The sequence below is a fragment of the Natator depressus genome, chromosome 19 (assembly GCF_965152275.1).
Source record: "Natator depressus isolate rNatDep1 chromosome 19, rNatDep2.hap1, whole genome shotgun sequence".
In the NCBI taxonomy this organism is placed as follows: domain Eukaryota; kingdom Metazoa; phylum Chordata; order Testudines; family Cheloniidae; genus Natator; species Natator depressus.
In genome coordinates, this window is record NC_134252.1 from 11049156 (window position 1) to 11074992 (window position 25837).

At 53.6% G+C, this 25837-nt stretch overlaps 2 protein-coding genes across 7 annotated transcripts; one reads left to right on the top strand and one right to left on the bottom strand.

Moving 5' to 3' along the window:
- The first annotated feature begins 151 nt into the window (after window positions 1–151).
- LOC141974613 (ryncolin-1-like) lies at window positions 152–14087 on the top strand. 6 transcript variants are annotated; one of them, XM_074934450.1, is made up of 9 exons: window positions 3185–3199; window positions 4034–4134; window positions 5268–5408; window positions 6483–6536; window positions 6953–6988; window positions 8218–8351; window positions 9452–9581; window positions 10416–10550; window positions 12338–14087. In XM_074934450.1, the coding sequence occupies exons 3-9, from the start codon at window positions 5339–5341 to the stop codon at window positions 12583–12585; spliced, it is 807 nt and encodes a 268-aa protein (XP_074790551.1). In that variant the 5' UTR covers window positions 3185–3199; window positions 4034–4134; window positions 5268–5338; the 3' UTR covers window positions 12586–14087. The 6 variants fall into 6 exon arrangements, with proteins under 6 accessions (XP_074790549.1, XP_074790552.1, XP_074790546.1 ...); XM_074934448.1 differs by lacking the exons at window positions 3185–3199; window positions 4034–4134 and adding an exon at window positions 152–326; XM_074934451.1 differs by lacking the exons at window positions 3185–3199; window positions 4034–4134 and adding an exon at window positions 1198–2009.
- Window positions 14088–17263: 3176 nt separating this feature from the next.
- IFI6 (interferon alpha inducible protein 6) lies at window positions 17264–23732 on the bottom strand. Its single transcript, XM_074934391.1, has 5 exons — window positions 23544–23732; window positions 22233–22339; window positions 19379–19441; window positions 18850–19011; window positions 17264–17501 (listed from the first exon to the last, which is right to left on the bottom strand). The coding sequence occupies exons 2-5, from the start codon at window positions 22303–22305 to the stop codon at window positions 17395–17397; spliced, it is 405 nt and encodes a 134-aa protein (XP_074790492.1). The 5' UTR covers window positions 22306–22339; window positions 23544–23732; the 3' UTR covers window positions 17264–17394.
- Window positions 23733–25837: the final 2105 nt, after the last annotated feature.

Here is a 25837-nt window from a genome sequence, read left to right on the forward strand (position 1 = left end):
CAGAACTTTGCATACAGCTCCCATAACAAGCACTGGGGCCAACCTCCCCAAAAAGGGAAGAAAAACCAATTCCCCTTCCAGCCTCCCCCAGCCTGGCCTGGCTCAGGACAGTAGATTTCTCTTTGCTCCCAGCACCTGAACTTTGCCCCAGCCCTACATTGCCTGGCAGCGTTGCTGACATATTTCCAGTAACAAAGGAACAGTGTGAGCACAGGCTGCAGCGACAGGGAAGCGAGAAAACCGGCAAGCTGCAGTGAGGAGTCCACCCCAGAGCCCCCCTCGTCCCCAAAATGCCCAGACCGACCTTCAGGCTGGTGCGTGCACAGGTGAGCAAAACAAAAGGCAGCCAGGCTGTGGGCCAGTTGCTGCTGCTCTTGGAAAAACAGAAATTCCATGTTTGTTCAGTGGAAACAGACAGTCAGGGATCCTCCCCCAGCCCAGCTGTACAGGTGTGGTGCAATCAATGGAGTAAAATGAGAACAAAACAGCAAGAGGCACCGAGAAGGAAGAAGTGGGGCGTGCACGGGATTTTTTCCAATACATTAGTGGGCAGTTCACAGCTTAGCACCAGCGACAGCTGTTGTATATTGGTAATGGGACAGGATCAAGCAGAAGTTTGTGCATCAGGACTCCTGGGTTCTACTCCCAGCTCTGCCACTGACTCATGCCCGGACTCTGCGTAAATCACATCAGCACCCCAGTCCTCAGTTTACCCATCTGTAAATTGGAGCTTACAGCTGATGAGATTTCTCAGGCTTGGTTAATGTTCCCAGTGGGGATCTCTGGCTGGAGCAGTAGATATTGTGCTGGCTTGGAGGAGAAGTAGCTGCAGTGAGAGCCAGCTGCCTACTCTGGTTTTGTTTCAGACCCTCCGGCAGGGCGTGAAGGGGCAGCAGGGGGATTTTGATTCACGTGGGCGGTGATGCTCTTCCCAGACCAGAAGCCGCTTTGAGATGCACTTTCATTTTCTTCGGAGAGGCTGCTTGTGAGTCACTGTCACTTTCCCTTGAACGCAAGTGAACAGGCAGAGCTGACCGTTGTGAGCGATAAGCAGCCGGCTCTATGTTCCACGCAGCCCACTGTGAAAAACACCCATGGATGTTCCGTGCTGGAGAACATGCCAGGCCCAGCAAACACACCCCAAGAAAGGGGACGGAGGGTTTCATCTGCTAGGCTGGCATCGTCTTTAACACAGGACAGGGGAAGGGGGGCGGATGTTAGAAGGCAGCTCCATGGGGCTGACCCCATGGGAGCATAGTAATCCAGTTCAGGCTCTTTCCCCTGCAGCAAGGGGTCTGACATTGTAGCTCCAGGGACACACACACATCCGCTGTCCTGCATCTTCCTCCAGCGCTCGGCTCCCTGCAATGTTTGCCTCTGCAGCAGGTGAGCCCTGGAGAGAAGGGCAGTGCTACCCATGGCTACTAGACAAGCTTCTCCTACCTTCTCTGAAACCTCCAGGAAGGACTGCATCATAACTCTGAAGGAGGCTGCCCATGTGGGCCTGATTCTGATCCCCCTTGCATGGGCTTTGCACCGGTGTCACTCGAGTGACTTTAATGGAGGGGCTCATGATTTACGCTGCTGGGACCAAGAGCAAGATCAAAGCCTGACCCCCTCTGGCCCCAGAAGGGGCTGCCTCAGTTGTGCCAGAGGGCAGCTAAAGGCAATCCCCCTAGTTCCCCACCAACTGGCTGGTACCATTTCCTCCCTGGCAGCTCCTCCTCCCCCCTCCCTCTGTTCTGGAAGCTCAGCCCTGGTCCAGCATCAATAACACCCCGAAATCCCCAGCACAGCAGAACTCCAGAGGGAGGGGAATTATCCCATACACTGAAGGGCTCCTTGCGCTCCCGCCGTCATCACTGGAGAGGTGTGAACCCAAAGCCACGGCCCTTCAGGCTGGGAGCTCGGCTGAGTGTTTATACAGCTCCTAGCACATTCCTGGTGGGTCCTTAGGCGCTACCTTAATAAACACGTAACCTCTCCAAAGCCAAGCAGGGGCCGGCTGGGTAAGTGCTTGACCAGACTTCAAGGAAATCCAGTTGCTGCAAGCAGTGGGGGGCTAGTGGTGTTGCGGTTGCTGCTCTTCCCTTTGCCTCAGTGCTGAGCCAGTCCCCTGGGGTCCTGGATCTGTGTGGTCATTCCAGATCCCATGGCACTTTCTGCAGGGGTAGGGGTGTTAAGTCTGGTGTCCTGACCCATTTCCAGTTTGCTCCCCTAAAATATTTCCTTGGACATGAGATTTCCTTCACTTCCTGTCCTAAACTCCGCTGTCAAACAGCCACCATGTTCCACCCCAGAGGTGGCTGCATGGGCTGCGTGAAGGGACGCCTGTCTACGTGGTTTGCCAAGGCCAAGGCTGTAGTGAAAGGTTCTTTACAAGTTCCAGATGTTAGATAGACAGATGCTGTCCTTGGGAATGACAGGCACCAGAGAAATGTAATACTAATACCTCCTGGCAAACCGTCCTTTTCACAGCGGCTTTGGGAGGGAGGCAGGAAAGCATGTGTTACCCATTTCTCAGATGGGGAAAGAGAGACACCCAAGGCTTCTCAGTGAGTCAATGACAGAGCCAAAATTAGAATTCAGGTGCTCTGGGGCACCCAGTCCTGACCTCATTCCTGCGAGCCAGGCTGCCTTTCAAACAGGAATGAACTTACCAACCACCAGAATGCAGCCAGCTCTGGGGTGGAGTACAGCAGCTGTTCAACAGCATGATCAACGCCACATAACAAATCAGGACAGGAAGTTCAGAAGAACCCTCCAGCTGCTTTTGAAAGAGCCGAGGGGATTTCGTTAGGCCGAAGCGCAAACAGAGGCTCGCTGATAGCGCGATATTGCACGCCGCCCATGGCCATTTGTTTGGCTCCAGGAAGTAAGCCTGTGCCTAGCTTTCGGGAACCTCTGAGCCTAGCTCTTGCGCCACATGCTCATTGGGAAAGGCTGGCCCCCGGGCAGAACAGGTGTTACACAATACAGGTGTTTGCCTGTCGTCGGGACTCCTAGCCGGGAAAGTCAGCAGGGTATATAAGCGGCAGAGCAGTCCCGGCTCCAAGAGGCACCCCGAGGGGTAACGGTGTGGGGCAGTGGGACAAGATGAAGTCTTGCAGGGGCCTTCTCTGCGCCCTGGCGTTCCTGATGGCTGCTGCTGCCCCCAGAGCGGGCTTTGCCCAGGAGACCGAGTCCAGCTGCTGTGCACGTGAGTAGCTGGGGAGCTGAGTCCAGGGCCGAGCTGAGAGCCCGTGGCTCCCATTGAAGTCAGCGGGGGCTGGGGGTACTCAGCACCCTTGGGGATCCCTTTGTGGGGTTTTGTTCTCCAAACCGGGGGCCAAACTCAGTCCAATGCTCATGGGCTCCAGCAGGGAGCAGGCTCTGAAGAGGAGCTGCAGCGGGACATTGCCAGGGGAAGCTGCATTTCTGAGGAGCTCCCCGTCGGACAGGCAGGATGCTCCCCGCCCTGAAAGGCGAGGCAAAGCCCCCTGGAGTCCATGGAAAGGACCTGACCTGAGAGGGGTTTGGATCAGAATAATGGTAAGGAGGTGGGGAGACACCCACAGCCTCAGGGGTGGAGTGCGGGGAAGCTGACTGAAGGGGTTTGTTTAAGCAATCCCAACCCTAGCTGGAGCAGAGGTTCATGCATGGCTGGGTTTAGCAGTGCTCGCCTCTGTGTCAGGCTGTCAGCCTCTCCCAGCCGGCAATTAATCCCTGTGGGCTGGGTTCCCTATTGCTGGTGCTGAGACGCTAGGAGACCTGGAGGGATGGGCTCTGTCTGGGGAGCACATAGACACTGCCCAGGAAGTAACTCCTTGGGGCAATGCGTGGGGGACATTTTGCCCTTGATAGCAAGTGTCCTGTCTAGAGAGTATCAGCTGTGGTCACTGTGATCTAACAGGCAGAGGATGAAGCAGGGCATCAGGACCATTCCAGCTCTAGCCTCAGAATCTCTGTGTGGCCCTGGACAAGTCACTGACTCATTCTGTACCTCAGTTTCCCCATCTGCCAAATGTGGCTAATGATACTTCTCTCCCTGAAGTCAGACACCAGCCTCATCCTCCTTGGCCTTTCTCCCTCCTCCTCAACATTTGCCCATCCACACCACCACAAGGAGCACCGCTACATTGATCATGTGACCAGGTGACAGCACCCCAGCCATGTTTGTCCTGCCTCTCCCTTCCCCCCCCACGCCCCCTCTTAGTCTGGGTAGGACCCTCACCTCCTCTATGCTGTTAAATATTGCTTGGGAGCCCACTGGGGCAGGGAAAGTCTCATTACTTGGTTGGAGAGGTGCCTAGAACATCTCTGGGGGCTCAGAAAATAGCCAGAGGTGTTGTGATGAACTCATTCCCACTTTCCAGCGAGATCCAACTCTCTCCCCTCCCCCAATACAGTTTGTAGTTATTACTTTAAACTTTCTAACATTTAAAATGGGCAGATTGTCTCCTGAGTTGGGAGCTTGGTCGATGCGCACAGGCAGGGATTGATCCCCAGCTGAAATCTGAAACAGGGCCCGACCTCTCCCCAGCTTCTCTATATTACTGTCCATATCAGATGAGCAGGGTGATATCTAGGGGTGAAAGCACAGGCTGGAGTCAGGAGAACTAGGGTCTATTCCTGGCTCCACCACCCGTTTGCTGTGTCAGCTGGTGCCAGGCACTTAGCCTCCGTGTGTCTGGGTTTCCCTCAGTCTGCACACTGGGGGTTCAGGTTTAATTTACCCACATTTGCCAAGTGCATTGTCACCTTCTGGTGGGGGGGATGTTTAATTCCAGTCTTATGGGCGGGGGCGGGGGGGGAATCTCACCCTTGGACTATCACTCCTGACCAAGCTGCTTCCTTCCAGTCACCATGGCCAACTACACCCCTAAGCCAACGAGGGCAGAGGTCTGGGCAGACTTCCCAGCCCTGACTGTTCAGTTTGGCTCTTCACGCTACCTGCCAAATCCCAGTGTCACATACTCCTTGTACATGGGAAATTGCAGGGCTCCTACCAGCAAGTCAGGCTGGGGTACCAGATATGGACAGGCTACAGCGCTTCCATCACGGAGGGAGACAAGAGATGTGTTCCCTGTAAGATACTTGAATACGCGCCCCGGTCTGCCTGGTACCGCCCAGGTTACACCTAGTGGCTAAATGTGATCATGCAGTTTCAGCATCCCCCCAGGTGCATGAGCCTTTCCTGGGGTCACTGTTACCGCTAACTTCAGGACTCCACCATCACACCGCGCGCTTGCTCCCCTCACTCCAGCCTGCTTCTCTGCCTCTTTCAGAGCTGAAGGGATTATCCCAGTGTGGAGCAGACAAGAAGATCTTTTTCCAGGGCCAGCCAGGGATCCCAGGAATGCCGGGCATGCCAGGGACAAACGGCCTACCTGGGGCTAAAGGAGATCCAGGCCCTCAAGGGCCCCCAGGTGAGAAGATGCTGTTAGGACTCAGCAACCACAGCCTCAATATAAAGCAGGCCAGAGGTTGTTCTTGCTCTGCCCAGCCCTAGTGACAGACATATGTATCCAGACAAGACAAAGAGACTGGCAGACTCCTTGTGAATGCTCGGGCCCTAACTCAGCTGACAGGCAGGGCACAGGCTCAGAGAGTCTGGGGAGCACGTTGCCAACCTGCATTTCAGAGGAGGAGAATGGAGAGCAGGAAATCAGCTCACGGGAGGCAAGCAGGACACTGCTTTGAGGAAGCTCACAGCCCTAGAACTCTGCACCAGAACAGAGTGCTCCTCAGGGACACACACTGGGGAGTCGGAGCGGCTGGACTGAGGAGCCTATCAGGCCTTGCGAGGGAAAGCAGCTTTTAGATTTGGGTTATATTTCAGCATTTGCAGGGAAAGTTTCAGACAGGTTTGCACAGTCCAGGTTTGAGTTCTGCAGTGCAGTCTGAGCTCTCAGGCTTGTGTTACTATTAACATTGATCATGTGTATTACCATAGGTCAGAGTGGGAGGGGGCTGGGGGCTGTCCAGACAGTCCCTGCTCCCAAGAGCTTACACTGTGAATGGACCAGAGAGGCAGTGGGGACAGAATAATGCGCAGGAGAAATGTCAAAGAGCTGGCAAGGAGCCTGTGCCCAGCAGATCTTGGCTGGTTGTCTCTGCTACTAAAATGCTGACACAATATCCCTTCCATGAGCGAGTGAACCATGTACGCAGAGACTAGCTGGGGGTGAGAGATGTGGCACCTTGGCCTACCCAATCCTTGGCCTCTGGTATTTTTTCTAGCACGGACACCCCTGTCCGCTGGGAACTGGACTGAGCTGCTCGCTCATTTCACCCGAGCCAATAAATGGTACCCACTGGGGCTGAATTTGAATCCATGACCTAGAAGCAAAAGGCTCCGTGTCCCCTTAGAAATCCCCATCCAGTCTGCTCCCCTCCCACAGCTCCCCAGCCGCATTGCCTGGCTTTAAAAGGCTGTTGTCAGGTAGCTCTAAAGGCACAATAAAGGGAACCAGGTCCATGCCTCTGCTCTCTTTCCTCAGGCGAGAAGGGCTCCCCTGGGGCAATGGGGAAGGCTGGACCCAAAGGAGACAAAGGTAACTTCAATGGGACTCTTTGGGGGAGGATGGGATGCAGGATTGGGCCCCCTGGGAAACCTCACAGCTCTATCCCCTGGCTGCACCCTGCTAACTCTCTTGACATGTCTGGACTCCTGCCTGCAAACTGGTCTGAGTGCTGCATTCCCTGGGCTTATCACCTTCCCCTCTTCTGCTCTGGAGAAGAGACATTGCCACTACCCCACTGGGAAGAAGGACTCAATGGCTGGGAATGAAAGCCTGGCCTCACAGAGGTCCACATTGGTGCCAGCACCCCCTGCAAGGCCCTTTCACCACCCCGAGGTGACATTTGAGAGCCACCCTTCTCCAGAGCATGTGGCAACCTCTGCCCTCTCATTACTGCCCAGCTGCCACACGCACCCCTCTTACCAATGGCTGTCTCTCTCTTCCCTCAGGAGAAACCAGCAGTTCTGCCAGCTCTCAGCAGCAAGGTACATGCCTTCCACAACCTCAAACCCTACCCTCGCGCACCAACACGGCTGTGAACACGCAGATGCCACAGGCCGTCCATGGGGATCAAACCCGGGACCTCCCACACCAAAAGCACAGACTGCTACCACCCCAGCTACAGGAGTAACTCCATCAGCTGCAATTTAATAGCATACAGTGAAGCCACCAAGTGAGAGTCCGGCCTCCCCCAAACAACATCCCCACCAAACACAGCTGCCCTGGCTAAGGCCATTTTCCTTCCTTTTCTCTTGCATCAGTTTACTCCTCCAGAGACCCAGAGCATCGTTAAACCCCAATTAAGGCCCCTCAAATGCATTTACTATCAGCTCCAGCATGAAACAGCCAGGCAGCAGCTAGTTCATTCCTCACCCCACCCTCACCACCTGCAGTTCTGATTTCACCCTCTGGTGTTTATTCAGTCCAGCTGGAGAGAACCCCCCCCAGCTGAATCACCGCTAGGGGCCAGCTCCGAATTTTCGCTGGGCACCTGCCTTTTCTGTGAAAAGAGCTGCTTCAGGGACACCAAATGGTTTCCAGAATTTTTGCTTCAGTCAAAAATGAAAACAAAACACCCCCTGACAAAACATGTCATTTTGACCCTTTCTAAATGAACGCCTGGATTTTTCGGTTCACACTGACTTCTGTGTCTCCAGATTTCCTTTCCTTTTATTCAGGACAGCCAAACGTTTAAAAAGGGTCAACCTCTAAACACAGGACCAACTGCGGCCTCAACAACGTGGCAGCAAATCCTAACCAACCTTCTGTTCCACCCAATCTGAAAACTTCTTTGACTTTTCAATTTGCCAAAAAGCTCCAGAAATTTTTCATTTTCAGCCAGTGAACAGGGAAAATATTTGCCCGGCACTGAGAGTCCCTAACCGGTGTGTGTTTATCGGTCAGCCTGCAGATGGCTGTGAAGGCCAATGTCATTCATTCTTCCCACTGCTCGGGGTAGGCAGTAGGCACCACATAAGATCCTTCAGTGGGGAGACAGCTGTTTGATGTTCACGGAGATCATCTGAAGGAGACTCACTGGGAGACACCCCCCGCCCGCAGCTTCAGCAGCCAGTTTGGGCCCTGCCAAGCTCCCTGTGTCATCCAAGACAGAGTGGCTGGTGCTCTGGGACCCCCATCCCAACCCCTGTGTCAGATTGAACATTCCTAACTGCCTTGTCCATAACGAACTCACCCAGCTGGTGTTTCCCCCGAGGGGCAGGTGCCAGGAACTGCAAGGAGCTGCTGGAGCAGGGAGAGGGGCTGAGCGGCTGGTACCTCGTCCACCCCCAACCGGGGAGGACGCTGACCGTCTTCTGTGACATGGAAACGGATGGCGGGGGCTGGCTGGTGAGTCCTTCTACTGACGGGGGCAAGCAGGCCAGGGAGGAGAGGATGCTGGAGGAAATACACCATTGCACAGAATGGGTCTGTGACCCCTCTAGTGACCAGTCCACATGCCATGTTGAAGACTCTGCTGCAGGTCCCGGTTTGGGGAGTTCAGGCCAGACTTTCAGACGCGCTCGTCTCGCACGTAAGCACCAGGTAGCCAGTCTTTCCAAAGAGCTCAGCACCTTGGCTGTTGTGGGGGGCTGAGACTCCCCGGAGTCCCCACCAGAGCCCAGGCCACGTTCTTTATAACATCCTCCCGCTGTTTGTAGCACACAAGAGGCTCTCCAGACAGAACAGACAAGGGAGGCCCTTTTCTCTCTCTTTCCCTTGACAGGGAGGGAAATCAGAAAGCAGAAATAAGGGCCGTCTCTTCAGCAGTCCTTCTGCAACCAGCCTTTTGGGGCTGTCTTTAGTTAGGGTCTCACTCCAGCCTGGGGCACCCTGTTTGACAGCTGGTCACTGCAGGGGCAGTGAGGCCAGAGACTGTCTCCCGCTTGGCTGATCTGTCTGCGTGGTCAGCACTCTCAGGGGCATAGCAGTGTTCGCCCTGTTCACCGCCCCTTCCAGGGCCCTCTTTTCCCTTTCTAAGCTCCCACCCGCCCCCTCCAGGCAGAGCAACCCTTACAGATGTGCCTCCTTAAGGGCTGAACAAGCCCAGGAGAGCTCATTAGTCTCCTCTCCCCCAGAGCAAGGGTGTGCTCCCTGGCCCCCGTCCCAGCTACCCAGGGCTTTGAAACTCTGGCTGTCAGCGATGCTACAGGAGCAGTGGGGTGCTAGTCCTTTCCCCCACGACAGGCACAGGGCTAGAGGCAGGTCTAGGGGTTGATCCCTGCTGGTGCCCCTTGGCAGTAGGCACCACATAAGATCCTTCAGTGGGGAGACAGCTGTCTGGTGTTCACTGAGATCAGCTGAAGGATGGATATTGGACCCGCTGGGAGACACCCCCCCACACACACAGCGTCAGCGGCAGGATTGGGTCCTGCCCAGCTCCCCATGTCATGCCTGGATTGCACGCAGGGCTCGCTGAGTTTGGGCGTGACTTGCCTCTTGCCTTCCAGGCGTTCCAGCGGCGACAGGACGGGTCGGTGGATTTCTATCAGGGCTGGGAGGCCTACAAGAGAGGGTTTGGAAACCAAGCATCGGAGTTCTGGCTGGGCAACGACAACATCCACCTTCTCACCCGCTCCGGTAAGGAGACTTCTCACCACCCAGCTGAGAAGGGAGCAGTCACAGGGAGAGAGCAGGGGAAGGCTGGACTGAGGCGTAAAATCACTGACTTTAATAGAGCTACCCCAGATCTACCCACGCATAGCAGGGATCAGAATCTGGCCCCGGGAGTTAACACGGAGGAAAGACTTTTCCTTATCAGCTTTGAAACCGACCCATCGCTGCTGCCCACGCAGCCAGTTCAGTTTGGCTCTAAGAGTAAACACAGCACGTACCCTTCTGAGCGCGCCCCTCCTCCTGGGACAGGCCGCTAACAAATCACCCTCTGGAAAGAAGAGAAGTCCAGCCTGCAGCAGCCAGAGGCCAAACGGCCATTTGTAGGGCTGGAGCAGCTTGTCTGCCCCAGAGTCTAAAGGGCCAGCTAGCCGCAGAGCATGCTGGGGTGGGTTCCTAGAAAAGGGTAAACCCCAAACAGAGCTCGGTGTTACCTAGTGAGCTCCAAAAGGAGACAGCTCAGAGCTGGTGTGATCATGGTGTCATCATGAAAGTCCAGACCCCTTTCAGACATTGGGTGCTTCCTGGGCTTAGTTCCCCACCTTGGCATCACAGCCCCTAGCCCCTCCTGTACAGCGCCCTAAGGCACCAGCCCAGGGGAGATTCCCACCTCCATTTCCTCCAGGGTTTCCCATTCTTGTGTCCCCAGGCTGCCCCTAACCCCCAGGGGGACTGCATCTTCCCACCGTGAGCATAGCTCCCGCTCCCACGTTGTGGGAGGAAAAGGTGTTGGTCTCGGGCCATGGCCGCTCTCTCCAGCAATGCCGGGACCTTGATGCCTTGCTGTCCTTTTGGCCTCAGGGACCTACCAGCTGCGGATTGATGCCAGGGACTTCAATGAGTCCAGCACGTTTGCCAAGTACACCAGCTTCAAGATGCTGAGCGAAAAGGAAAACTACACGCTTGCCTTGGGCTCCTACTTGGATGGCACCATGGGTGAGTTGCCGAGTGACTTCCACTCAGGCCTGCCTGCTGCTGCAGGGTGATCAGGGGCCAGCTAGCGGGCACCCCCTTTGCTATTACATTCTTCGTCCCCTCCTGAGCAGAGACTGGCAGCTGTGCTGCAGTGTTTCAGCTCGCTCTCGTGGCTTTGCCCTCTATTGCAGGGTGGAGGCCCTCAGACCAGTGGCCTCTCCAGTGCCTGAGCCCAGATCTTCAGATGGGGAAGGCTTAGTTCCATGAGGCTAGCTTGTCACCAAGGGGCAGCCTTTCCCTGGAGTGAGGGCAGCTGAGGATCTGTCCCTGAGCCTGCAGTCTCCCCAGGACCCTCTGTCAGAGCATTAAGGACAAGGGTAACAGAGCAAGTCACAGAAAAATCAAAGCAGCTGCCCCACCGGACCATGTGAGAGGAGCAGTGAGAGCTGGCAGGCAGAAGGGACTGTTACAGGACGGAGGTGCATTTGCAGGGCTGGATGGGGGAGCCCAGCCCTGGAGAAGAGGAGGAGGGTATGTGCAGGTCAGGACACCATTAGCAAAGCTGGGTGGGGGAACCACTGTCTCTGGATCCTGTCAGTGCCCTCGCTGCCCCTCGCCTCCATGACCGTTTGCGAAACTTTACAAACTTTACAAAGTCGAGGAAGCAGCGTCGGTTTCTCACGGTTATGGAGGGTCCGCCTGCACATGTGGGTGGGGCTGGCCTCCTGCTACTGCCCCGCCGGGGGTCCTGGGTACGTACTCGGGCGGCTAGCCATGCGACTACTTCTACTGTACTACCTCGAGCAAAGCTAGTGTGCCCCTCCCTGCGCCGGGAATCCCGGTGCGCAGCTGCTGTGCAGACGTCCTCTAAGAGTTTGTAAGCTACTGACTGGATTTCTCGGTCACAAGGATAACTGGCTGGGGGAGACGCCTCGAGTGGGGATAGGCTGCTGGGGTTATCACATAGGAAAGCCGCCACCGGTGGTTCCCAAGGGGTGGATAAAATACCAGCTGTGCGAGGCTGGGGGGCAGGGCTAGGATTCCTCAGCCCTCCATTGTGACTTTGTGTCAGCACTGATGAAGGGCCCCAGCCTGCCCCCACCAGAGCCCCTGCACGTCCACACACCAGGTCCAGCCGGGGTGGTGTCTGAAGGAGCATCCCCCCTCCCCCCTGCATGTCCACAGTGCTTCAGCCCTGGCCTGGAGGGACCAGCTCTAGGAGTGGAAAGGCAGCCCAGTGTCCATGGGCCGCTCAGGCCTTGGCTTCTCTGCTGAGAGTTTCCAACTAAAACTGGTGGAGGAAGGGGAATTTCTTGGCGACTTTATCTGGAAAACGTAACAAAATTCATCTAGTGAATGTATTGAGCCAGTGCTAGTTCCAGCAAGGGTGTGAGTGGGGCTGGGGGCTCCAGTGGTGTATGGGCACCGCCTGTCTCCTGTGACCCACCGAACTCATTTCACACCAGACAGCCAGGGGAAGGACTAGGGCCTTATTCTCCATGGTCCCTGCACCTTGGGTCTGCACTTACACCAAAACACTGCAAGATCAAACCAGTGTGAGCCTTTGCACAAGTGTAAATGACTGTGCAAGGTGGGAATCAGGGCCCCATATGTGATACTTCCTACTAATGACTAATAATAGGTAAAGAGACATGGGCTGGATTTGAACCAGTGACCTAGAGGCAAGACTCTTTGTTACGACTCCAGCTAGGGAAAGCCTTTGCCCTCATGCGAAGGCCGTGAGTTTGGCATGGAATGAAGAAGCTGCAGGCCAAGCCCTGTGTATATTTGCCTTCTTCCCCTTGCAGGAGATTCTCTCTCGGGACACAACAAGCTGGGCTTCTCCACACAGGACAAAGACCATGACACCTTTGGGGGCAGCTGTGCCACCCTCTACAAAGGCGGCTGGTGGTATGGGCAGTGCCACTCCTCGAACCTCAACGGGCTGTACCTCAAAGGTGAACACAGCTCCTACGCCAACGGGATCAACTGGTCCACCGGGAAGGGGCACCACTACTCTTACAAATACGTGGACATGAAAATAAGGCCCCAGTAGGCAGCCTCTCTCTCTGGGGACTGGGCTGATGCTACAGGGAACCTTCCCCAGGGACCTACTGACGGCTGAAGACCCCTTTTGCAGGGCTAGTAAACTGGGAACTTGCCATTAGCTGCGGTACTGCAGACTGCAATTCAGTCTCCTCTCCGGGCTTTAGCCCTGCAGGTGGTGTCCCCCCAGGGGCTAAAGCAGGAGCACCCCCCCAGCTCCTTCTTTTCCTTGGCTGGCCCAGTGAGAGCTCTACCTACTTAAACCCCTGCTTGTCCTGCTATAGGAAAGATGAGCTGGGAGTCAGGACTTCTGGACACTTTTCCCACTGACCTGCTGTCTGACCCTGGGACAAGTTGCTGCCCCTCCCTGCCTCAGTTTCCCCCGGCTGTAAAATGTAGGTGAGAATACTGGCCCATCTCACAGCTCAATATAATTTGCAAAGGGCTCCGAGATCCTAGAGTGGGGGTTGCTACAGAAATGCAAAGTGTTACTTTATTGAACGCTGGCCAAGCAGCAGAGAAATTGCCTGCGAGTTGAGCTGTACTCAGGCTGAATGCCAAGCTACTGCAGCAAAGGCCCTTTTGATGAGCCCACACTGGTATTTTACCGTTTCAATTAGCCAGTTTTCACCAGGGCTTGGCCTCCACAATGGGGGTCAAATTTTCAAGAGACCTCTGTGCAAAGTCTGGCCCTATGAATTGCAGAGGGAGCGGCTGACATCTCAAGGGTCTGGCCCCTAGGGAGGGTGCTCAGAGCTTGAGAATTTACCCAGTCAGCCTACACCCCACGGTGATTTGCAGGTAGCTTTGTATTTCTCTTTTCTTATTCTTTGGAAAAATAAAGTGCCTAAGATGTTTAGAACACGTTTTCACCCAAAGCTTTATTCAGTCCCTCAGCACAAGTTTTTGGGATTGAGACTCAACATGGTTTACATTACGGAAGGCTGCACGTTGTCTCTATGCGGCACTGCTCAGGCCAGGAGAAAAAAGGAGAGCGATGAAAGCCTTTTCCAGTCTCGCTGGTTTCTAGGGTCCCGAACGCAGAATGGGCAAGGAATCTCCCTAGAGAAGCTCTCGCTGTAAGCACCCTTGTCATAAATATAAAGGGAAGGGTAAACACCTTTAAAATCCCTCCTAGCCAGAGGAAAAACCCTTTCACCTGTAAAGGGTTAAGAAGCTAGGATAACCTCGCTGGCACCTGACCAAAATGACCAATAAGGAGACAAGATACTTTCAAAAGCTGGGAGGAGGGAGAAAAACAAAGGGTCTCTCTCTGTCCGGGTGATGCTTTTGCTGGGGACAGAACAGGAATGGAGTCTTAGAACTTAGTAAGTAATCTAGCTAGATATGTGTTAGATTATGATTTCTTTAAATGGCTGAGAAATTAAGTTGTGCTGAATAGAATGGATATTCTGTCTGTGTGCCTTTTTGTAACTTAAGGTTTTACCTAGAGGGATTCTCTATGTTTTGAATCTAATTACCCTGTAAGGTATTTACCATCTTGATTTTACAGAGGAGATTCTTTTTACTTCTATTAAAATCCTTCTTTTCAGAACCTGAATGCTTTTTCATTGTTCTTAAGATCCGAGGGTTTGGGTCTGTGGCCACCTATGCAAATTGGTGAGGATTTTTACCAAACCTTCCCCAGGAAGTGGGGTGCAAGGGTTGGGAGATTTTTGGGGGAAAGACGTTTCCAAACAACACTTTCCTAATAAAAAGAAACCCAGATAAACGTTTGGTGGTGGCAGTGGAAGTCCAAGGGCAAAGGGTAAAATAGTTTGTACCTTGGGGAAGTTTTAACCTAAGCTGGTAAAAGTAAGCTTAGGAGGTTTTCATGCAGGTCCCCACATCTGTACCCTAGAGTTCAGAGTAGGGAAGGAACCTTGACAACCCTCAATGCACCCCCAGAATAAGAATGAAAGGGTGAAGTCCATTGAACGGGCTCTGTCTTAAACCCCAACCGCATCTCAGATCATTTTGCGAGAGAAAATGTTTGATTGCAACCCGCAGGCGTCACATCATTCGTTGTAGCGTTTAGCAGCCCAAGCCATGCCCCACGAGCCCGTTGGGCCAGGCGCTGTACAAACAGCAAAAAGACAGTCCCTGTCCCCAGGGGTTTACAATCTAAGTTTAAGACAAGAGACAGCAGAGGGGAGGGGAGGTGTAAGTAAACAACGAGGCAATAGCTCTCATTAAGATTGCAGAGACTTTGGCGGGTCCATTGGGTAGCGTTCACGTACTGTATGCTTGCTACTTTCCTGACAACAGGTACAAACAAGGGGCCAGATTCTCATCTGCTAGAATGGTTTAACACCAGAGTTACAGCGGCATAAACGACAGCAGTCTTGCCCACGATCCCTAGGCTTGGGAGTTTATCATTTGAAAGGAGAGGGATAGAGGAAGGGTGAGCTGCAACAAAAAAATGGCAGCTAATGCAGCAGTGATGTTTAGCGTCTCTTAATAGCTCATCTATTTAAACAAGCTACGCTACATTGTTCACAATCCTCTGGGGGGCGGAGATTGAGCTTCCCAGTCCTCAGGGGAATCACTATCTGTTTTCTACGGAAACCAAACGAGTATTAAGGACCCTTGGAGCATTCACTCCTGTGGCAGCTCTGCCCTGTCTCATACAGGGCCTTGGGCAATCACTAGAACTGAATACCTTGCAGGGAGTCATACCGTAAACTCCAGCCTTCCCCAGCTGCCAGAGCTCCTAGTGTTTGGAGTGTGCACGAAAGCAGGTGGGGCACTTCTCAGAACACAGGAGATACAGTCTCATTAGGGACAGAGAAGACCCCGGAGAACTCCCAAGATGCTGGGGTTGTTGGAAAACTTGCCAGGTGAATGATTCATTTCTCTATCTAAACTGCACTCTGGTTTCTGAAGGCGAGTCATCAGCAGGGTTTATCTGGTGGGTGCTCCCATCAGAGCGAAGGCGGGGGGGCGGGGCGGGGCTGCTGTCGCATTCATTGGCAGCAGTGAAATGCCTCGGGTGAAGGAGTGTGGCTCTATGAGGTCTGCAGGATTGGGCTCCTGATCAGCCATGCCCTTTGGATGCTGAAGGGTCAGGACATGAACAGTTCAGTGGCCAGGCCAGAGAACAGGCACTCACACAGGCCGGAAGGGCCACCACTCCAGTTATGAGGAGTTGGTCCACGTGGTCTTGCACTGAAACTCATGTAAGACCCTGTGCGTGGCTAGGGACTATAGGCGCCGCTGTGTAGAGAACAAGGAATATTAGCCACTCCACTGGTAGCGACAGACAGGCAGGGAAATGATCCTGCCCTGGAGTAGCTACAAACAAAAAACTGAATCACCTTAAGGGCTGCATAGGTGCCCTCAGGAAGGGCCCAGGCTCACCAGTGGAGAGCGCGGAGGGGTAAATGGGGGGCATTGCCCCCCTAACTATACGAGGCAGAGGCATTCACCTCCTACTTCCTCCCAGTGGGAGGGAGAGGTGACGCCAGGAGCTAGATACCCAGCCCCTGTGATGAAAGGGACACTGATCCGCAGGCACAAGGCACCTGGGGAGGAGTTGCTCCCCCCCAACCCTCTTGGTGGGGCACAGAGGAACTTGGGGGAGGGCGTGAGCGGGTTACACAGGGCACTTACCTGTGCTGGTCAGTTTCCCTACATGGGCAGGGCTGTGTTGAAGGGGAGAACAGCGGTGACCAGTCCTTTTCAGTGAGCAGACTAGAGCCAGGCAGCTGCAGCTTCCCAAACCAGGCGAGTGCTCAGCTGCAAGTCCCAGCTGGGAGGGGGCTGGGGAGAGAGGGTTGCTGCTGGGCTGGGGGAGCTCTGAAGTTGGCTGTACTCCAGGGGAAGAAGCCTGGAGCACACCTTATTATTGCCAGGCAGCAGCTCCATGCACTGTTTAGAGCACTATAGGAACCATGTAATTCAGGGAGCCATGGGCACGTCCTCTGTAACTCATGCTGCTGCTGGCGTGGTGAATGATGGACATACATCATGTGTTCAACATGACTATCCAGATTCCTGTCTGCAAAGGTTTTTTAAATTTTTTCCTCTGCCTGTCCCTCACTCCCCAGCCCAGAACGGATTAAACCCCATAGCCACACTCTGTTCAGGCACTTTCTTCAGGGACTCTCCAAAGCTGCTTCCCCACCCCGCACTACCTGCCCCCATCACTCCATGGGGGAGGGTGGGGAAGGGTCATTGTGCAGGGAGCTGCCCTCCCCCAGTCCACCTAACCCCCATGCATTCAGATGCCCCCCCAGCACCCAGACTCACCCTGCTGTGCCCCAACCACCTTCATCTGGACCCCCCTCCCCACAGAGTCATAGAATATCAGGGTTGGAAGGGACCTCAGGAGGTCATCTAGTCCAACCCCCTGCTCAAAGCAGGACCAAACCCCAAATTTGCCCCAGATCCCTAAATGGCCCCCTCAAGGATTGAACTCACAACCCTGGGTTTAGCAGGGCAATGCTCAAACCACTGAGCTATCCCTCCCCCCCATTCCCATTCCCATTCCCCCTGCACCCGGAATCCCCCAACAAGTCCCTATGCATCCAGATCTCCCCTCCTCTGGGCACCCCACCGAGCAGCCCACACCCGGATTGCCCAGGGGGCTGGGGTAGGTATAGCTTTGTTGCTCAGGCGTGTGGATTTTTCACACCCCTGAGCGAAGTAGCTATACCGCAGTAAATGGGTAGTGTAGACCTGGCCAAACATGCCTATTTATTTCAGAAGGAATTACATCAAACACCTTCATACAGAAGTCAAACTACACCTATGCCCAGGCTCGGTATCAAGAGCCCAGCGGTAGCTTTCCCGACAGCCGGCGAGAGGGGAAAGGGGATTACTGCTTCTTGGACTTCCGTTTCTTGCCACAGATGAAGTTCTGGTGGGCAGAGTAGCCCATCTTGGAGCCAATCGATCCCCAGGCCATGCTGCCTGCTTTAGCCCCTGGAAAGAACAAAGGCTAGGGAATAGCCAGCGCAGACCCCAGTCAATCCAGCGGTGGACTGGGAACAGATCCAATGCCTGCACTGTCCAGGAGAGAAGCCAGCCTGGACTGTCGATATATTAGGGAGAGTCACAGGTCTGACCTCACCTGTTTCACGAGCGGGTGTCACGACTCCTGGCTTCTGTTCCTGGCTCCACTGTACATGACCTGGGGCAAGTGACTGCCACTCTGTCTCTGCTTCCCCTCCCACCCTCTGCCTTGGTTATTTAGAACAGTAACTCCCTGGGGCAGGGGTTCTCTCACTATACCGGTGCCACACGTAGCAAGAGGGGCGTTTGGTCTCAGTTGGGACCTCTAGTAGTAAAAGCCCCCGCCCCAAGTGCCACGACTCCCAGCCCCCTGCTCTTCTTACAAACCACCCCCCATCCTAGCGATCCAGAGGGAAAGAGGCAAACGAAAGGGGAATAAGCTCTTTAAAAGCCCACTCTGGGTTTGAAGTGTTCCTTGCACAGGGCATGTCATAAATATAAAGGGAAGGCTAACCACCTTTAAATCCCTCCTGGCCAGAGGAAAAACCCTTTCACCTGTAAAGGGTTAAGAACCTAGGATAACCTCGCTGGCACCTGACCAAAATGACCAATGAGGAGACAAGATACTTTCAAAAGCTGGAGGGGGGGAGAAACAAAGGCTCTCTCTGTCTGTGCGTTGCTTTTTGCCGGGACCAGAGTAGGAATGCAGGTCAGAACTCCTGTAAAGGGCTAATAAGCAATCTAGTTAGATATGCGTTAGATTCTGTTTTGTTTAAATGGCTGATAAAATAAGTTGTGCTGAATGGAATGGATATTCCTGTTTTTGTGTCTTTTGGTAACTTAAGGTTTTACCTAGAGATATTCTCTATGTTTTGAATCTGATTACCCTGTAAGGTATTTACCATCCTGATTTTACAGAGGTGATTCTTTAACTTTTTCTTCAATTAAAAGTCTTCTTTTAAGAACCTGATTGCTTTTTCCTTGTTCTTAAGACCCAAGGGTTTGGGTCTGTGTTCACCTATGCAAATTGGTGAGGATTTTTATCAAGCCTTCCCCAGGAAAGGGGGTGTAGGGTTTGGGAGGATTTTGGGGGGGAAAGATGTTTCCAAGCAGGCTCTTTCCCTGTTCTATATTTGTTGGACGCTTGGTGGTGGCAGCAATAAAGTCCAAGGGCAAAAGGTAAAATAGTTTGTACCTTGGGGAAGTTTTAACCTAAGGTGGTAAAAATAAGCTTAGGGGGTTTTTCATGCAGGTCCCCACATCTGTACCCTAGAGTTCAGAGTGGGGAAGCAACCTTGACAGGGCACGTCCCACCTACCGAGGCTCTGGAGCGTGGCCACGACTCCCCCTGCAGGCACGCCGCCTCCTGAACTTATGGCAGACCAGCTCATCAACCAGGAACCCACGGACTTGGCTGCTATGCCGGTGGCCTGGAACCCCAAAGCACCCACCAGGGCTGGTCCTCCGTACATCAGAGCAACTGGAGCAGAGAGACACAGATTAGATCAGAGGCGTTTCTGTTTCAGCCCCCTTTCGAAGCCCAAACCGCCCTGCCCGAGTGAGGCGTTCACCACAGAGGAGGAAGGCCCTGTTTGGTTTACACGGGGTCATGTAGCACGTTAAGAACTGTCTGCAGCATTAGACTTCAGCTGCTCTCCCCTCCCATCCGTGCCTTGTGCTGTGAGAACTAACAAACTCAGCACATACACATGCTCACTCTGCTACAAAACCATCTACTATTACCCTGGGCTGTATGGATGGGACTGCTCCAGAGTCATGCACCTTTTCCTCTGCCCCCTCCCTCCCACGCCCCCGGCCTCCATTGGGGAGGGGCATTAATAACTCACCTCCGCCCACGACCATGTATGGGAGAGCATCTATTAATGTGCAGCCATCCTCCTCTTCATCATCTAAAGAGATGGGCAGAGAAACAGTTTGAGCATTACTGGGACTTCTGGGTTAGAGAGGACATGTGAGGGGGGGCGTTTGTGTTTTAATGTTTGCTTATTTTTGCACATCCAAAATAAGAAGGGATTCTGGAAGGGGGAGAGGGGCTTGTTTAGGCCACAGTCCTCCAGTTGGATCCATACACGGGAACACGGACATTCAAGCAGAGCCCCCAGTGACTTCTCTGGGAGCAGAGGGTAGTGCCTTAGATTATAAACTATAAGAGGCAGGGGCCTTGTCTCTGTGTTTTCCTGGATGAAGCAGTGATCTAAGTGCTGACCCATCGGGCCTTTCAGCCAGAAAAGGCTACAGTTAAAGGTGGGCTCAGATCCTGTAACTCTTGCGCGTATTTATCACAACACAGCCTTTAATACCACAAATAACACAGTAGCGTACGACTCCCCCCCCCCGCCCCCTCCCAACCTTTGCGCCAATTCCCTCTGCTCAGGTTTCTGTACTTGCCACACTGGTCCAATCAAAGCCAGGTTTCTCTGGAACTCCCAGAGGTGCATCTAAGCGAGGGCTAGTTCCACCCCCAGGGCCCGATCCAGCGCTCAGATCCGTGTGGGTGCAGCAATCCACTGGCAGGATCAGGTCCCAGAGTTCAGCATTTTATGGGTTTCACGTATGGCACTGCTCTACAGAAAGGTCACAAGAGTATTTTCTCCACCCCTCTTCTTGCGCTCAGAAGGAGATGAGCTGTGATTCGTCACCAAAGAAAAACCATTTAAAAAACCAACCAACCAAATGTTTGGGCAGAGGCCAGATCTGGAAAGTCTGAGGAAGCTGGGAGCTCCTGAGAAGAGAAGTCTTAACTAGAAACCTTAGCGCTACTAGGCCACGTATAAGACATCATGCAAGCCTATGAAGCTATAGCGATGATAGCGGCTAGCACACAAGCATCCATTGTGCACACATGGGAGTTTAGGGGTCTGCAGGGAAGACAGCAAGGCCTGCCCAGGCCATGGGGACTCACTTCTAGGGTAGGGAATGGCAGATTGCAACAAATTGCAAACTTCCTCTGCCGCCCATGGCAAGGAGAAAGCAGATGCGTGCAGTCACCAGCGCTGTCTGTCGACGTAGTGCCTGGCCCCAGCACGGATTTTGATTTGGGGGGGGGGGGGCAATGGAAATCGGGGGCAAAGCTGGACGTGCACAAGTCCATGGGGCCGGACGAGTTACATCCGAGAGTGCTGAAGGAATTGGCGGCTGTGATTGCAGAGCCCTTGGCCATTATCTTTGAAAACTCGTGGCGAACGGGGGAAGTCCCGGATGACTGGAAAAAGGCTAATGTAGTGCCAATCTTTAAAAAAGGGAAGAAGGAGGATCCTGGGAACTACAGGCCAGTCAGCCTCACCTCAGTCCCTGGAAAAATCATGGAGCAGGTCCTCAAAGAATCAATCCTGAAGCACTTACATGAGAGGAAAGTGATCAGGAACAGTCAGCATGGATTCACCAAGGGAAGGTCATGCCTGACTAATCTAATCGCCTTTTATGATGAGATTACTGGTTCTGTGGATGAAGGGAAAGCAGTGGATGTATTGTTTCTTGACTTTAGCAAAGCTTTTGACACGGTCTCCCACAGTATTCTTGTCAGCAAGTTAAGGAAGTATGGGCTAGATGAATGCACTATAAGGTGGGTAGAAAGCTGGCTAGATTGTCGGGCTCAACGGGTAGTGATCAATGGCTCCATGTCTAGTTGGCAGCCGGTGTCAAGTGGAGTGCCCCAGGGGTCGGTCCTGGGGCCGGTTTTGTTCAATATCTTCATAAATGATCTGGAGGATGGTGTGGATTGCACTCTCAGCAAATTTGCAGATGATACTAAACTGGGAGGAGTGGTAGATACGCTGGAGGGGAGGGATAGGATACAGAAGGACCTAGACAAATTGGAGGATTGGGCCAAAAGAAATCTGATGAGGTTCAATAAGGATAAGTGCAGGGTCCTGCACTTAGGATGGAAGAATCCAATGCACCGCTACAGACTAGGGACCGAATGGCTAGGCAGCAGTTCTGCGGAAAAGGACCTAGGGGTGACAGTGGACGAGAAGCTGGATATGAGTCAACAGTGTGCCCTTGTTGCCAAGAAGGCCAATGGCATTTTGGGATGTATAAGTAGGGGCATAGCGAGCAGATCGAGGGATGTGATCGTTCCCCTCTATTCGACACTGGTGAGGCCTCATCTGGAGTACTGTGTCCAGTTTTGGGCCCCACACTACAAGAAGGATGTGGATAAATTGGAGAGAGTCCAGCGAAGGGCAACAAAAATGATTAGGGGTCTAGAGCACATGACTTATGAAGAGAGGCTGAGGGAGCTGGGATTGTTTAGTCTGCAGAAGAGAAGAATGAGGGGGGATTTGATAGCTGCTTTCAACTACCTGAAAGGGGGTTCCAAAGAGGATGGCTCTAGACTGTTCTCAATGGTAGCAGATGACAGAACGAGGAGTAATGGTCTCAAGTTGCAATGGGGGAGGTTTAGATTGGATATTAGGAAAAACTTTTTCACTAAGAGGGTGGTGAAACACTGGAATGCGTTACCTAGGGAGGTGGTAGAATCTCCTTCCTTAGAGGTTTTTAAGGTCAGGCTTGACAAAGCCCTGGCTGGGATGATTTAACTGGGAATTGGTCCTGCTTCGAGCAGGGGGTTGGACTAGATGACCTTCTGGGGTCCCTTCCAACCCTGATATTCTATGATTCTATGATTCAAAGCGGATTTTGATTTGGGGGGGCAATGGAAATAAGCAAAAATATATATACCTATAAACTTGTCAGCAGAGCCACTGGACAGAACCAGACACACCAGGAAGAGAAGCTGGGATTGCCGCCACATGGCACCCGAGTGGGGTTTTCTTCCTGATAGGCACCTGCAGGTATAAAAGTGACACCATCCCTCTGCCCTGCTACCAATTGGTCAATTGGGAGAGGGAGGAGTGTGCGCGCACCATTGCCCTCTGCTGGAGATGACAGGTAAACTCTAACCTTCCCCAAAGGGTCCCCAGCCCCTCACCTCTCAGAAGGGTATTCCACAGAAGATACCACAAACACACTGGAAGAACAAGCTGTCCATTCCCCAGGATTAGGGGCTGGGCATTATGAGCCAGGCTCATGTCTCATAGTCTTTAAGGTCAGAAGGGACCATCATGATCAGGTAGTCCAGTGGGTCTCAACCTTTCCAGACTCCTGTACCCCTTTCAGGAGGCTGATTTGTCTTGCGTACCCCAGGTTTCACCTCACTTAAAAACTACTTGCTTATAAAATCAGACATAAAAATACAGAAGAGTCACAGCCACTCTGTTACTGACAAATTGCTGACTTTCATTTTTACCATATAATTATAAAATAAATTGATTGGAATACAAATATTGTATGTACATTACAGTGTGATACTGTTTGTCACGCGTGAGTCTTGTCTGAAGCCTGAGCCCCAGGCAGCAGGGCTGAAGCACGTAACTTAGCTTCACGGGGTCCCCTGTGGCATGGAATGTGGGGCAACTGCCTTGCTTGTCACCCCCTAATGCCAGCCCTGCACTTGCAACTCCCCTAAACCTGTCCCGTGACCCCCCTTGGGGGCTGCATCTCCCCCAGTTGAGAAACATTGATCGAGATGATTGAGTGCCCCCTGGAATACCTCTTGAGTACCCCAGGGGCACCCATGCCCCGGTTGAGAACCACTGATCTAGTCTGACCTCCAGCACATTGCAGGTGACAGAACCTCACCCACCCACCCCTTTAATGGACCAGATCCCCCAACCTCTGGCTGTGCTATGGAATTCCTCAAATCATGATTTAAAAACTTAAAGTTTCAGAGAATCCACCATTTATTCAAGTTTGAACCGGCAAGTGACCCATGCCCCATGCTGCAGAGGAAGGCAAAACAATAAACAAAAACAAAACCCCAGGTCTCTGCCAACCTGCCCCAGGGGAAAATTCCTTCCCAACCCCAAATGTCACTTCTACGAGTTTAAAATCCTAAATTCTCTGCTCAGTCCACAGTCTCTCTCTCCAGCTCAATGCGATTACCTTGCATTTACCCTGTTACTGAGCAGAGAGCTTGCGCCTCCTTCTTACCTTGCACGGCTTTACCCAGTAGAGCCGAGGACAAGCCACCACCTCCCTGCAGATCAGGAGGCAGAGCTGCTACAGGACACAAGCCAGCCAGCTGCCCCTTTTTATCCCTATCCCTTTGCTCCACCCAAGCTGGGATGGTCCCCTGTGCAATTCACCTTCTCTTACCCTGGGGCTGTCTCATTTCTCCTAGTTTCATTTCTCTCATCGACAGCCTCTGCTAGAAACACAGAAATGAGTCTAGGAAACTGAAACTTAAGCTTAAAGGGACCTCACGCATTTAAAAAGCACACATCTACTTACAAACATTTTACCTCCTATGGTACAAGCCACGGTCACTAGCACCGGGCGAGAACATCTCCCCCCTACCCCCCTTACTTCCAGTTTGTTCCCTTTGGACCTGGCAGCTTCCACTTCCCCCTTTCGCACCTGATCCTGCAAACTTTTACCCTCGCACATCAGTGCATGACAGTCCGTCAGTCCCCCAGAACTGGACACCCTAACAACAGTTGGGGTGGAGGCTCCAGCCACAGCTACTCGAACGGCCGCAAAAGCTGCCTCCCAACTCAGCAGTGGGAGCTGCCCCTCCAGCCCCACTGCTGGCAGCTGGGAGCGTCCCTTCTCCAAACCACCAGCAGCATTTGGCTGTCTCTGCAGACAAACTTCTGGGGGGACCTGCAGTTGGGGGGGGGGGAATCATTGTAATACTTGTAAACAGCATAGGGTGACCAGACAAAATTGGGACGGGGTGGGGGGTAATAGGAGCCTATATAAGAAAAAGACCCAAAAATCGGGACTGTCCCTATAAAATCGGGACATCTGGTCACCCTAAACCAGCATCCGCGTGATACGGCGTCGCTGGGATGATGCACAGTCAGCCTGTCGCGCTGTCTCTGCAGGCTACGGTCCCTCTAGGGCATGCGCTTGCCCGGCCCTGCCCGCTGCGCTCAGGGCCCGGGGTGAGGGGAGGAGCTCGGGGCGTGCCGAGCGCCGGCGGCTCCTCCAGCCCCAGGGCAGCGGCGCGGAGAGGAGAGACGCCTCGGCCCCGGCCCCGGGGCTGCAGCGGGGCCCGATGTCTGTTCCCCGGCCCCGGCCCCGGGGCTGCAGCGAGGCTTGATGTCTGTCCCTCCACAAGCCCTGGGGCTGCAGCAGGGCCCGATGTCTCTCCCCCCACAGGCCCCGGGGCTGTGGCGGGGCCAGATGTCTCTCCCCCGGCCCCAGCCCTGGGGCTGCAGCGGGGCCAGATGCCTCTCCCCCGGCCCCGGGGCTACAGGGGGGCCCGATGTCTCTCCCCAGGCTCCAGCACCGGGGCTGCGGCGGGGCCAGATGTCTCTCCCCCCCACAAGCCCTGGGGATGCAGCGGGGCCAGATGTCTGTCCCCCCCACAAGCCCCGGGGCTGCAGGGGGCCAGATGTCTCTCCCCCCACAACCCTGAGACTACAGCAGGGCCAGATGCCTCCGCCCCCCCAACCCTGGGGCTGTGGCCGGGGGGGGGGGGAAGAGAGAACTCCCCCAGCCCTGGGGCTGCTGCAGCTAGGGAGAGAGCTGTGGGGAGTCCTCTCTCCCCGCCGCAGCCCCGAGCAGCCTGCACCCCAAACCCCTTATCCCTGGTCCCACCCCAGAGCCCACACCCCCAGCCGGAGCCCTCGCCCTCTGCACCCCAGCCCAAACCCCTCGGCCCCACCCCCACCACAAATCTCCTCCATGTTGGTGCACATAACAGCATTCATTCCACACACGGATGGGAAAAAATTAGAGGGAACATTGTCTGCAGGGTCACTTTAACTAATGGCTTTTCTTTTCCTCGGGCATCAAATGACAGTATTGACCCAGGTGCCTTTTGTCCACTGCTGAGCTGGAGAAGAAAGACAAGGTGGGTGGCGGAGGGGGCGGGGGAATCTTTTATTGGACCTGGCTGTCTGTTGGTGAGAGAGACCAGCTTTTGAGCTTATTCAGAACTCTGGGAAAGGTACTCAGGGCGTGTCAGCTCCATAAAAGGCGGAACAGATGGTTTAGCATAAGTAGCTAACTCCTATATCAAGGGACCATTCAAGGTGAAGTGGCCAGTTAACCCCTCTACAGTCATAGGACAACATTATGAATTTAAGCTCCCATTCATAACTTCTCTAGTCATTAAAAATCATGGATTTAAAGTCACTGGATTTATGCTTTATTACAACAATCGGTAACCCACTAACCCCTCTTTTTTGTCCGATGACTGGAGACTGGACAGAGCTGTACTTTCAGTAAACTCTCTCAGGGTGGTTAAGCCCTGAAACAAATTGCCTAGGGAGGTT

Coding starts and splice junctions, on each gene's coding strand:
- LOC141974613 (XM_074934445.1), top strand. CDS start 3,097: ATGAAGTCTTGCAGGGGCCTTCTCTGCGCCCTGGCGTTCCTGATGGCT. Junction 6,537..6,952: donor TGGACCCAAAGGAGACAAAG/GTAACTTCAATG, acceptor CTCTTCCCTCAG/GAGAAACCAGCAGTTCTGCC. Junction 10,551..12,337: donor CTACTTGGATGGCACCATGG/GTGAGTTGCCGA, acceptor TTCCCCTTGCAG/GAGATTCTCTCTCGGGACAC.
- IFI6 (XM_074934391.1), bottom strand. CDS start 22,305: ATGTGGCGGCAATCCCAGCTTCTCTTCCTGGTGTGTCTGGTTCTGTCC. Junction 19,012..19,378: donor ATACATGGTCGTGGGCGGAG/GTGAGTTATTAA, acceptor TCTCTGCTCCAG/TTGCTCTGATGTACGGAGGA. Junction 17,502..18,849: donor GGCCACGCTCCAGAGCCTCG/GTAGGTGGGACG, acceptor TGTTCTTTCCAG/GGGCTAAAGCAGGCAGCATG.